Here is a 13,084-nt window from a genome sequence, read left to right on the forward strand (position 1 = left end):
GAGAGGTGTGATACAGGCTTCCACATTCCTTTCTCTCCCAGCACAATCTTGCGACGAAACAAATGAACCTTCATAGATCACGAAAAACAGTATAACGTTAGCTCACTTATGACCTTCCCGAATGCAATAAGTCCTGTCAACATTTCTAATGGTTTGTAAACAAACAGTGTTTAAGACCTCTGTTTTATCCAGAGCTATTTTGTTTTCCTAATGAGCACAAATACCTTTTAAAAATAATAAAAAAGTGCTTTAAATCCCCAAACAATACCATCAGAGATAACTTTGTTACATAAACCATTAGCATTTGTGATTTTAACTCATAAAGGGTGCTTTGATTTAATATTTCTGCTGTGGTGCTGTATCTTCTTCCTGTTTTATTTTTTTGATCTTCAGTAGCATTGTAATGTGTATATTTATTTATTTATTTCTTCTGTGGAATATGAAGGCCTTTAGGGATGTGAATTTGAAAGGAGCCCTGCCTGCACTCTTGCAGAAGTGTCCCTGGTGGTTTCATAAATTGTATTTTTAGTCGCAATGGCATCATCCTCAAGTAGTCATTGTATAGTTGTGATTCTCATTTACTATTCTAACCCTTGGGTAATAAATAAATAAAGGGAAAAAGTGCCTTTTGTAATATTTTGTATAGTAATTATCAGGAAATTGTGTGGCTGAAGAGCACTGGCGGTAGAAGCTTACCTAATGCGTAATTATGACTAATGCAATCTTAAACAATCTGAATCATATGCTTCACATTTTACAGTTTCCCACATAAAGTGTAATTTGCCTTTAAGGTAATTTGAACAACTTTCCTGCACATATTCAGTGCGTGGTAAGAGAGAATGAGTAAAAGTTCTATCTCCCCATCTCCAAATCCTAATGGTTTGCTTTTGCTCTCCAGAGTTTCGTTTTCCATCAGCGTGGTCTATAGGACTGTTATCCAGTTAGGAGACGTTGTGTTTAATACTCAGAGTTTTAAACAAATGTTAGTAAGCCATCTGTACTTTTTTCTTTATGTTCAAGGCCACATTGACACCTTAAAAAGCTTATATTTATGCATATCCTTATAATAGTCTCCTTTGCAACTGTATGTATGTGTAGCTGTATTCTCTGATGCACTTGGTAGAGTTGTGAAACACTTTTTAATGATTTATGAAGAGGAGAAGATCGTCAGGGGGCGGTACTGACACATCGAACCCCAAGTGCTCTGTACTTCTGTAAACACTTTCTAATCTAAGCAAATCTATGGAGAGAAACGTCTTTGCATATTTATAAATCCTTCAAAATCGAGCTCCGGAATATTAAAAAGAAACAAACACATATTTATTTATTTACATATTTTGAAGGAGCCATTTGACTCGGGCAGCCATTTTACATTGTACATTGTTTTTGAGCAGTTTTTTTAACTTGATTTTACTCATTATCAGAAAAAAAGATGCCAAATTCTGTTAGCCCTCCTTGGAGCAACTAGTGCATTCATCACAGCACTAATACATAAATTTTCCTACGGCTGGAATAAATCTAATTTGTACTCCTTTACCAGTTTACTGCATTCATTGTTTTTAATATGCTTGGGCATTCTGCTGCAGCACTCACACGTTATTATTGATCATTAAATCACATTCATTTTGTTAAGCAACTGGAAATATCTTTTTATATTGCCCAGCATGCCTAATCGTCCCCCCACTAACTGTATTTCTAAAAGCTTTTTGCCCTCGGGCCCTAAGAACATAAGAAATCTTAGCTTTCGTTATCAAGTAAAAGTTGTAAAGAGAACCGTATTCCATTGAACGATTGTGTTGGACACTTTTAAGCTGGTAGTTGTAAAATTCAGACACACCATGCTTTGGCAGTGTGTTTGTCTTGACTATGCTGTATGAAATCATATCGTGATGTGTTGTTTTGTTCTGAACATCAGAAGGATTGGCTTAAGCATGGTCTTTGTCTTTTTATAACCAACAAATAATAAAAGATCTTACAACTTCTAGTTCATAGCTATGTGTTTCTGGTTTGTAGTGAAAACTACTACTCTCACTTTTGTTGATTATTATATTCGGCCTGCCTAACAAATTTGCTAAGAAGGCTTATTGTATACTTCTCCAGAATTACAATTTGTTAGTTTGTTTGTTTGTTTTCAAGTGAATATGAAATGAACACAAACAACACCTAGAATCATAAATATATTCATAAATAAATAGAACATGCATTCATACTTCAAATATTTTGAGCTTAGTCTGTAATGTATCATATATTATTCAATTATATAATAAGAATGACATTGGCTCAAGATAATTCAGTGATTTTTACAGCTTTTATTTTACTTAATATATGTATATAAGAATATGTTTTATTATTATTATTATTATTATGATAATCAGTATTATGATTATTATTATTAATAGTAGTAGTTGTAATGAGGGAGATGAGTCATTCCATATGGGATTATCATGCAGTCACTGCTGAGTTGAAACTAATTGGCTCAGGATTTGTGATCCAAGGAGACCGCGACCCCAAGCAGAGTTCACATTTCTGCATGAATTATCCATGGCGGAAATGTACCTCAGAGGGTGTGAAAACGACTGGCTCTGCTCAGCGCTGTCACCTTCACTGCAGTGCATGCTTTCAGATCATTTCAAGTTGAGCCTTGTGTTTACTGTATTGCACTGGATTTACAGTTGTTTTTGCCAGGATGAATACTAGGAATTTTCCTAGCAGACAAAGATAAAACAATAGCAGTCTAACAGTGTGCATGTACTGCAAGACAACATTACTGGTCCGAGGAAATAGTAAGACTGTGCAGTAGCTTGGATATCAGCATACCATTTGGAGTTTTTTCTAGGGGTTGTAAGGTGTTGGTATTTCACATAAAACCTGCTTTGAAATGTATAACTGTCTAGAAGTATTTCCACGAGCCATCCTAACAATGAGTTAAGGGGAGCACTGTGGTGGACTGTCAAAACCTTCTGTAGCCAAACCAATTATAAGCCTGTTCCTTTTCCCAGTGCTGATACTTCGCCAAGCTGTTTTCAGTCTGAAAAATATGTTTTGAAGTTCAGTCTGAAAGATCTAAAGGCAGATCTTGCATTATATAAAATGTCCACAGACATTATTGTTTCACTCAAAAATAAATATATATAATATATAAGTGTGTGTATATGTGTTGGTTTCTTACTTTTTTCCTAACATGTAGTTTGTTTTCTTGATGCAGGGTCGATGTACGAGAGAAAACTGCAAATATCTTCATCCACCAGCACATTTAAAAACCCAGCTAGAAATAAATGGACGAAACAACCTCATTCAACAGAAAACAGCGGCGGCCATGCTGGCTCAGCAGATGCAGTTCATGATACCAGGCACAGCCATGCAGCCAGTAGTAAGTATACATGTCTACTACTGCTCTTGCTGGTCTTTTGTCCTTAGAATTGGGGGATAGAAAGAAACTGTTGTTTCGGAATATGAGATAAACTACATTAAATCATTCTGGTAATAGAGTACAAGTCTCCAAAACTGTTGTGAAGGAGTCACTCTGACAGACACTATCCACTTTCTTTCGGTGGGAGACGAAAACACACACCCATGGATTTCTTCTGACCCTGTTTCTAATCTGCCTGGATTTCTGTTCCCTCGCAACACGGATGAAAAGATTAGAATAGCATTTGTGTCTGAAAACATATTTATCTTTCCAAAAGTACCTAAACTGGGTTTGCAGTCTGGATGGGTTTGGGAATGGGAATGCTGTAGAAGGCTCTTGCCATCCCAAATGTTCCCAGCCTTGCCTACATCAGAAAACAAGTACTGGAGTGTTTCCCGCCTGTGTTCACCTGCCCCAGCACCAGCCCTGGGGCCTGCGTCAGCTGGAAGTCAGACACAGCACTGAGCTCAGTATTCACCCCAAGGAAGGGGCTGATTTAATATTGCACTCTTATGAAAGGTGTGCTGTGAGTTCACAATGTGCCCAGACATGGAAACATTCAGTATACTTACCTGGTCCTTGTAGAAAAATGTTACATAAAGGAAAGTTGAGATTTTAACAGCAAAGAAGTGGGTACGTTTATATAAATGATGGAAACAACACATTAATGTAGCAGCAGCTAGACTATGGTTAAAGACTGCTGTTAACATAACACAGATTATTGAAGATTTTACTTACATTGAGCCAGATGACATGGAGAAAATAAAAAATAAATGCAGAAACACCGAAGACGTGCATATAATGTATGTACTTGGGACGTCCTGAATGGTTGATGTTTTTTTAACCGTGCAGATTTGTCAATTAAATATGTTACTTGTTTCTTGGAATTATAGGGTTACATTGATACAAAACCAGCATATGAGATATTTGCATATGGAAATCTCAAAACTAGCTTTAGGTTTATTTTAGACATGAGGGGTGTAACAGTAGCCTAGATAAAGGAACGTTTGTTTTGTTTCTTTTGTGAGCAACACTTTCCCTCCAAGGGGAGTGTGAGTAGGCTGAAGTTCACTCAACAATGCCAGAGAGCCTCAATGAGAAAATAAAACCTTCGCAAATTACTGTTCCTTGAAATGTTGATTGCACTTACCGGTCGACCAGTCAGAGTAGTTCAATATGAAGGTTGTTTTAATCTTTACAGACTGCTCACAAAAAGTAGAATTACAATGCACCAAGTGAGAGCAGGAATGCAGATCACACTTTAAAAGCTATAATGTTGATAACGAATCAGTATTCAAAAGTTTTGTGTTTTGGTTATGTTCTTTTATACATCTATATCTAGTTCTACATCTATATATAAGTATAAGATGAGTGAACATTTTCCATAGGTTCAACGGGACTGTCACATCAAAGGTGCAAAATGCTTGTTTGAAAATATACAGACAGTTTGCACAGTATGGTGTCAAATTTGATTCACAATCTAAAAACACTGCTCTAATGATAACATGCGCTCTAATTTATTTACCTCCTGTCTCTTTTCTCTCAGCCTACATTTCCCGTAACCCAGGGTTTAGGAACAAACCCTGGCATTAGCTACGCTCCATATCTTACCCCTGTAACACCGGGAGTGGGGTTGATGCCCACCGAAATGCTCCCCAGTACACCGGTCATCGTTCCAGGGAGCCCGCCTGTCTCAGTGCAAGGCTCTGCTTCGACACAGAAACTGCTGAGGACAGACAAGCTAGAGGTAACTGAACTCTGCACACCATCGGGTGTGAAAAATACAATTTGTGGTGTTGGAAAGCAGTCAGATTTATTGTTTCTTCACAAAAAACGATCACTTTACACAAGGAATGGTGATAGAGGTAGAGGAAGACTGAAACACCAGGGAGCAGTTCTGTGCATTTTCTTGAACAAAGTAAACCCCAAAAGTAATTGTATTTGCTACTCTGTGGTGCCAGATTAATTTAACTGCTCTACAAATGTTTAACCAGTTGGGGTGATTGCTTTTTGACAGTGGCAGGCAAAAGGTTGTTTGGAGATCTTATGGCATGTCAAGAATATGCCATCTTGATCAGCAGTTGGTTAAAAGTAATTGTTTCGTATTTTATATTATATAACTATTTAATATCTTATGAACGATATGCTGCAACCAGATAATTTGCTTGATAATTATAATGGTCATATTTCAAATGAGATCCCCCTAAACCAAAACCACATTGGGTGTTTGTTTGGTCTTCATAATGCAATAATGAAACACACAGTTATGTGTGGTGCAATGATTTATTTGCCTTCATGCTATGAATAGACCATCAGACTGTAATACGCTGGAATAGTTATGGGAATTTTCATTTCACACTTCTTTGATGGGAAGCTTTTTTTTTTTTAATACTCACACTGGTGTACACATATACTATATGCTAAGGGTTATCAAGGACACCCATGTAATTAGGGCAAAGAGAGAGCGTTACGGTGGTAATAGATGAAAACTGTTTATTTCTCAGTGGAATATAACTCTTTCCCCAGTTGCTGCAGCTGCGTGCTTCATAGGCATTCCTCTGGAAACCAAATTGGGATTAATGGCACTATTATGTAGCAATGAAGAAACAATTTTCCATTTTGAATTGACATTTAATGAACAGACAGAAGGTTGCATCATGTACAACTGTAACACTACTCAACGCTTTATATATTTTTTCTCTCTTTAATATGCAATGAAATGTGTCTGGCTTGTGTAATTATTTGGAGTCGTTTCTGGCAATAATGTTTTCCCCTTTTTTTTTGACAACAGTTATATAAAGTACTGCTTAATTTTTTGGTTTGTTTGCAGTTTCTTTATAAAGGACCGCAATTGTCAGAGTCGGTAGCTAAATGAAAGGGTTGGAGCTAAAGCGACATGCTGGGAGGTTATCGTCTGAGTGACCATTATTATTGAACTGGTGTGTGTAATGAAATTACTGATGACCGTCTTGTTTTATTTATTTGTGTGTGTCTGTGCGGCTGTGTGTGTGTGTGTGTGTTTCCCCCGTGGTGTCTGCACAGGTCTGCAGGGAGTTCCAGCGTGGGAACTGCGCGAGAGGCGAGACGGACTGCCGGTTCGCCCACCCCAGCGACAGCGCCATGATCGACACGAGCGACAACACCGTCACCGTGTGCATGGACTACATCAAGAGCCGCTGCTCCAGAGAGAAGTGCAAATACTTCCACCCTCCAGCACACCTACAGGCCAAAATCAAAGCTGCTCAGCACCAAGCCAACCAGGCGGCAGTGGCAGCACAAGCAGCAGCAGCAGCGATGGTAAGCTCAAACTTTACAGTTAAATATATTGCTACAAGAGACGCAGCATACATGAGTAGAAATGAAGACTGGTATGGAGTTGGGTGGCATCATTATCTCCCATGTCTCCCCCACCTCCTACCCACAACATACTCGATATTGGCCCCAATTTCAGTATTTAATGATGAAAATAGTGAAGTATAGCACTTCTACTGTATTGTTTTCAGCAGTACTGTACGGGGCCTGTGTAGAATGTTTCCATCCCATTTTTTTATACAATAGTTAATCCGCTTTCACAAAGCAATCTGGAAGAATCAGGCCTCTTTTGTTCTGAGGAGCTCAGTATTGATGCTGGATCTTTTGTTTGGGGTAGATAGTCTAAACAACTTTATACCAGTTTTCTATCTTTTAGATGTTTCCTGAATTCATATTTGAAATATTTATATTTATACCGTTGATCAATGCACAAGGTAGGTATGATCATGTGTATATAAATACCGTAGGTCAGCCTTCTATTATTTTTCTCTAAACTTGAGAATACAATTGGTGATCATGACAAGTCTGACATTGAACAAAGATATCATTCTGTAAATTCAAATAGTTTAAAATATAGGGCCTACATCAATTATGTAGTGATTAAAAATGTGGAGCACTGTTTTTTTAACTTTAGAATATTTTTAAATAATACAATTATTATACAATAATATTTACAGCGTATTATAAAGTTTTATTATAATACTGGGCAAGATTACTGGCACATATTTCTTAACTTTTCAGATAACTGCACATAGTCTTCACTTTGTACTTTGAAAGTAAGAACAGGTAGCCTTTGCACCTTTTATATGCTACTTTGAAAAACAATTATTTTATTTATCAGTAAAATCAGAAAATTAACTCACAGATGTCCACATGTTCTGTCATCTATCAGTCACTTTTCTGGTTCTAAAGATCCACACTGACAGAACTGTTTGCAAAATACATGAATTATTAATCTGGCACCACTGTACGGCTTTTTCGGCTTCCTTATTATTTCATTTATTCCTTTATTTATGTTTTTCAGAATTTCCATTAACTTTTGCTGCCCTTGCTTATGTAAGGGAAATGGGCCCTTGTCTATTCTTAGATAACCTGTAGCTCAAAATGAGAGTGCTTTTTAAAAAATCAATACACTTTCCATCAAAATACATAATTTGCGTTTGCACAAGATCATAGGTGACAGCAGAGCTATACGCAATTGTCAGTCATAACTAGTCAGTAAACCTCCCATGAGCATTAGCTCTCCAGATAATAAAGACATGTTCATTAGTGTCATTTCAAAATACAAATAAAATGCTGAGGTCTTGCTTTTTATTTCCATTTTTGGTAATGCACTGACACTGTTTGTGTTTGCAACAGCTTTGTTAATGGCTTGATTGTGTTTTCATGTCATTCCATTTAGCGTTGCCTTTTTTCTCCCAAAATTCCATGATCCTTGCATCGTAGACTTGAATTATTTGGACAAAGACCACAGCTGATCATTGTATAAAGTGAAATAGACATCAGGCAAGGCATGTGTACTGTTTTCTCAGTGCAATCATCCCTGTTATTTGGCATCTTTCTGCATTTTCGACAAATATACATTATATATGCTTATTTAATATATATATATATATATATATATATATATATATATATATATATATATTTGCTAAATATATGTGTAAGAAAAAAGCAATAATACTACTGCATAAGCAGCTATTCAGTTTGTTTTTCCAGTTCTTATGTAAGCATTGAACACTAACGGTGCCCACATTATTATTTAACAAATGATGAAAGCCAAGTAGACCACCTGTGGCTGAAATCAGTGTCATGAAATTCCTCATACTGGTCTCATAATTTCTCTCCAGTGTGTTAACTATTTAGTGAATACAGAAATAACAAGGGACAAACTCCATAACCCCCTTCTGTACGCATTCAAAAAGAATGCATTTTTGTAAATTAGTCATCATATTTTGAGTTCTTTAAATCAAAAGAAAGTACAACAAATATAAACATGTTTTTTTTTTAATCATTTTTCTTAGGGCACATATTTTAATATCCACAAAGGGCATAACTTCTCCTCAATACTCTTGGCACATGTTCCCTTTGAGAATCATGTAATAAGGTGTTAAGCAGGAGCCTGAGGGATACCCTACTTGAAATAAATCAGAATTTGCTCTTCTTAGGCAGCGTTTACACAAAAGACAGATGCTTCGTCTTGGTTTCAAGTCTACTTTAAAAAAAACTGTTGAATGTTTTCAGATTATTTCCCCAAAAGATCCTCACGTATTTATTCAGAACAGAGTTTGTGTTTTATTCATCGTTTCAACGCAATTTTCAGATCTTTGCATTCTGTGAGATGTCAGTAAAATTACTAGCCTCCGCGCTGTTGCACTTCAGTTGTTTTTGCAGCTTCCATCATTTTTATTTTCTTTATTGCGACTTGTATGTTGCCTGCTGTTCTGTCTGTCTGTGGCATCTTATATCCTCCTGGCTTATCTGAGATGCCCCCTGATCCCCTCCAACTCTCCTGTAGATCTTCATTTGTTTTAGTGCAACTGGAACTATCAAAGCAATAAAACTCGATACATACTCCAATTCTCTAATCGCCTATTGATTAGATACTCTGTTATTTCTCTCGCATTACTTTCATGTTAAATTGTTGTTTTTCAAGACCCTTGCATGGCCTATTTGTATAAACGTGGCTTCTTTGGCATCATCAATAATTATGAAATAAAAAGGACAACATTGTAAAACATTTCTAAAGACAAAGGTGGCAGATATTACCTTCCATTCATTTCCATTGCAGGTGTTGTTCTTTTGCTTTTGTTTTGCATGTCATTGAAGCATAATTTAAATTTTAAAAGGGCACTCCATTCAAAGTTGTGCTGAGAATTTTTTGTTTTTAAATCAATTATGCTAGTTGGTAGGAAGCACAATTAATTGGGTCATTTAAAAGCAAATCACTAAAACAATATCCTGGCTAAAGATAACTATCTTTATTTTTTTTATTTTTTTATTTTTTTTACAAATAATTACTAGACGGTCGCTATACAATATGATTAAAATTAAAAATATAAATGAAGAGAGCACGTTCATGATCTCAAGTAGTTCTTTGGTTCATGACAGAGCAAAATACATTTTAATTAAAAAAAAAAAAAAACAGTTGTAGATTGGGTTAAAATTCAGCTCACTCAGAATTCAATTCATGTTGATTGTTTGGACAGTTTTACATGTAGGATCCTCCTGTCCATAAGGAGAAGTAAAAAGAGGGAACAAATAGCAAGATTAAAATATGGAAGGCAACATATATAGAACTAAAACATAGATTAAATGGATTAAAAAGAGAAAAAAAACAGAGCTCCACATTCTGCATTAGACATCCATGTTTTGTTTCGAAACATGAAGTAGGGTACTATACCTGTTCCCGTTACAAGAACACACTTCTTTGTCAGTTAAGCCATTGTTTACAACAGTATTTCTTCCTTAAAGTAGTGGAATATTTAAAGGTTTTTGAATCTGAACCTGCAAACCAAGTCTATATCACTACCCCATGACTCTGAAGAATGTGGTTTCCAATGCACATCCTATGAAAGGTGCTTACCCTTGAATTTACCTGGCCAAGTTCAGACCAGTCCTCATAAATCATTAGTGCTTCTCTCTCAGTGTTTGTAAGACACAACTAGTATTTGGAAGTACCTTTACTATTAACAGTTTATTCCAAATGAAGAATGACTCAACATTACCCTGTTACCCTGCTAATTGGTTTCTATCTCTGTAATGACCATGATAATGCAGGGTGACAAGTTACATTTAAATAATTATAAGAAAAATAGATATACGATTTTGTAAATAAGGTTACATTTAGCATGCCCACTATTTACCCTTTCACTATTGTGTTTCATCTTTTAACAATTGATCGTGACGTCATCCAATTGTCAAATAATCAACAGTTCATGTTTTAAGCCAAGATGTTGTACATTATTCAATTAGCCAGGTACTTTCAATATCATAAAGCACTATATGTAGAGTATTGGATACATGTAATCAGAAGTGCAGAAATCACATTGCAACTGGTCATGTGGAGCAAAGTAGACATTTTTATGTAGAAGGTAATTTACTAGGTTTATTAATAGGATTTATTTTCCAATTTTCATTTCCAGGTCACATTTCCGTATGTGTTAAACTCTTAGGCACCTTTTTGTAATTTATAAATTAATAAATTTGTCAATCAAAATGTATATTATATATACAAGTATATGTATATTATATATAAACTCTAATATTATTGTACTAATATTTAGAATCTCGTATTATGAAGAAAAATTGTGGTAAAAAACAGCCGAATTGTGAATACATATGCTGTTAAAGACTAGTACAAAGACATATAGAACTAATATCTGCAAACCCAACTTTTTGTAGAAAAATTATTTGTATATTATAAATCTTTGTAATTTCTCACGCTTTTAACAAAGGTATAGTAGATGCTTTTTGCTTCCGTACTAATTCAGAACTTAGTAATATGTTTCTTTGAAACTATTTTTTTTGTTTATGTGCATGCCTATTGTTTTGTATGTGGTATACTGCATTCAGATTATTTTGTTTTTTTTTTCCTTCTCACCTATCCACAATGCAATGCTGTCCCCATGATGCACCTCTGCTTGCTGTTTACCTGTATGTTAATACGCTTGAATCCCATTGGCCCACTGCCATCATGTGCTCGCTGCCTGCTATTTAAAGACTCAGTCGACTGCCAAAGCAATGAAGCGACCCCTCGAGGCAACTGTAGATCTGGTACTTTGACCTTTCACCTTTTGCTTTGCATGTAGCTTTTTAAATGTACTGTAGCAACTCACAGAATTTAATTTGGCTTTTTTTTAAAAGCTATAAGACTCATCCAATATTTGTGTATGGAATCATCTACCATCAGTTATTATAAATTACTTAACTACAGCATAATGCCTACCATATAATTCTCTGTGTTGCTTTATAATAAAAATAAATAAAGTAATCCTGCACTTCACAGAGCAAAGATTAAAATTTTAAAGTGAATGTGATTTTGGTTTTAGTTAATCATAAAATGTCTAACTACCTTATTTAATATTGCATTTTCTATTGCTGTGCAGATTTTTAAACACTCTTCTATATACTTCTTTGAACATTTAAAAAGACCTATTATACCATTGTGATTTATTTCATGTATAAATTAGCTATAAATAACTGATACGCATATGATAAAACAATGTCTCTTGTAAGTAATAGAGTTGATGAATTGGCATTTGGTTTTGTTACATTGTTCTGCTAATATTACATTTCTGCTTCACAGGCTTTCCCACCCGGCATCCTGCAGCCCCTACCAAAGAGACCAGCACTTGAAAAAAGCAATGGTGCCAGCACAGTCTTTAACCCCAGTGTTTTGCACTACCAGCAGGCTCTGGCCAATGCACAGTTACAACAGCCTACAGCATTCATTCCCACAGGTACGTTTGCTTCCTATCTCCACAGTGACAGTCATAAAGCTTGGTATGTAATATTTCTTTGGAGGGTTTCTTGTTATTGTTGTTTGTTTTTAGTTTTGTTTGTTTGTTTGTTTTCTTAAGCATGAGGGTGCAAATAATTTCTGCGGAGAGTAAAATAATAAAAAACAAAAGTATCAAGTATTTCGCGAAAGAAAAATAAGGGTCTCATTTGTTTCTCTTCTTGTTTGAAGGCTATTTGCATTCCATGTGGTTTGACAGCCACGCATGGAAGTAATCGTGGGTTTCTAAGCAGCACGAAGATATGATGAAAAAAATCCTTAGAAGGAAACGCCTTGCATTACAAGATATAAAGTAGTTTTGACATATTTATGCAATGTTTTTTTTGTTTTTTTTTTGTTTTTTTAATTCAACAATGTAGCCCAAAATATTGTGGCGAAATGCTAGCAGTTTTAAACTTTGATCTCAATGGTGTGTACTATCAATAAAACTACTGCTGCAAGATGTAATTAGGTGTACAAAATCAACTGTTTGATTGGGATATATGCTTTGTAAACCTTTTTTTTTGTAAAACATGGTTGATAATTAATCACAAAAAAAAAGTTTAATTAGCACACATGCACTTGGGACTTTCTTGCATACTTGTAAAGCGCTTGCTCATATATAGGGAAACAACAACTCCTCTGTACTTTGATTAACTGGTGTAGCTGCAAAGGAAAAAGTAAAGGAGTACTAACTTGGTAAATACTGCTTTAACAACCATCTGCATTAAGTGTTATCAGAAACTTATACTGTTAAAACGTATGTACATGTTTTTTTTTTAGATAAACGTCCCTTCTGCATTAAATGTACTCCAGACTGAGTAGCATGTGACCCTCTCTTCTTTGTCCGCTACTTAAAAAAC

General features: G+C 35.5%; 1 protein-coding gene across 16 annotated transcripts in view; it reads left to right on the forward strand.

The window, feature by feature from the left end:
* Positions 1-13,084, forward strand: part of mbnl2 (muscleblind-like splicing regulator 2) — a 73,722-nt gene that overhangs the window by 45,233 nt on the left and 15,405 nt on the right. For 10 of the 16 annotated variants that reach the window (XM_066706719.1, XM_066706722.1, XM_066706718.1 and 7 more), the window contains exons 3-7: positions 3,206-3,370; positions 4,956-5,156; positions 6,452-6,706; positions 11,444-11,497; positions 12,030-12,183. In XM_066706719.1, coding sequence (XP_066562816.1) covers positions 3,206-3,370; positions 4,956-5,156; positions 6,452-6,706; positions 11,444-11,497; positions 12,030-12,183 — 829 coding nt within the window. Of the gene's footprint in view, positions 1-3,205; positions 3,371-4,955; positions 5,157-6,451; positions 6,707-11,443; positions 11,498-12,029; positions 12,184-12,413; positions 13,043-13,084 lie in introns of those variants that run through there. The other 6 variants (XM_066706728.1, XM_066706726.1, XM_066706729.1 and 3 more) reach the window with 2 other exon arrangements.

This window comes from Amia ocellicauda, chromosome 6 (genome assembly GCF_036373705.1).
Source record: "Amia ocellicauda isolate fAmiCal2 chromosome 6, fAmiCal2.hap1, whole genome shotgun sequence".
NCBI lineage: Eukaryota > Metazoa > Chordata > Actinopteri > Amiiformes > Amiidae > Amia > Amia ocellicauda.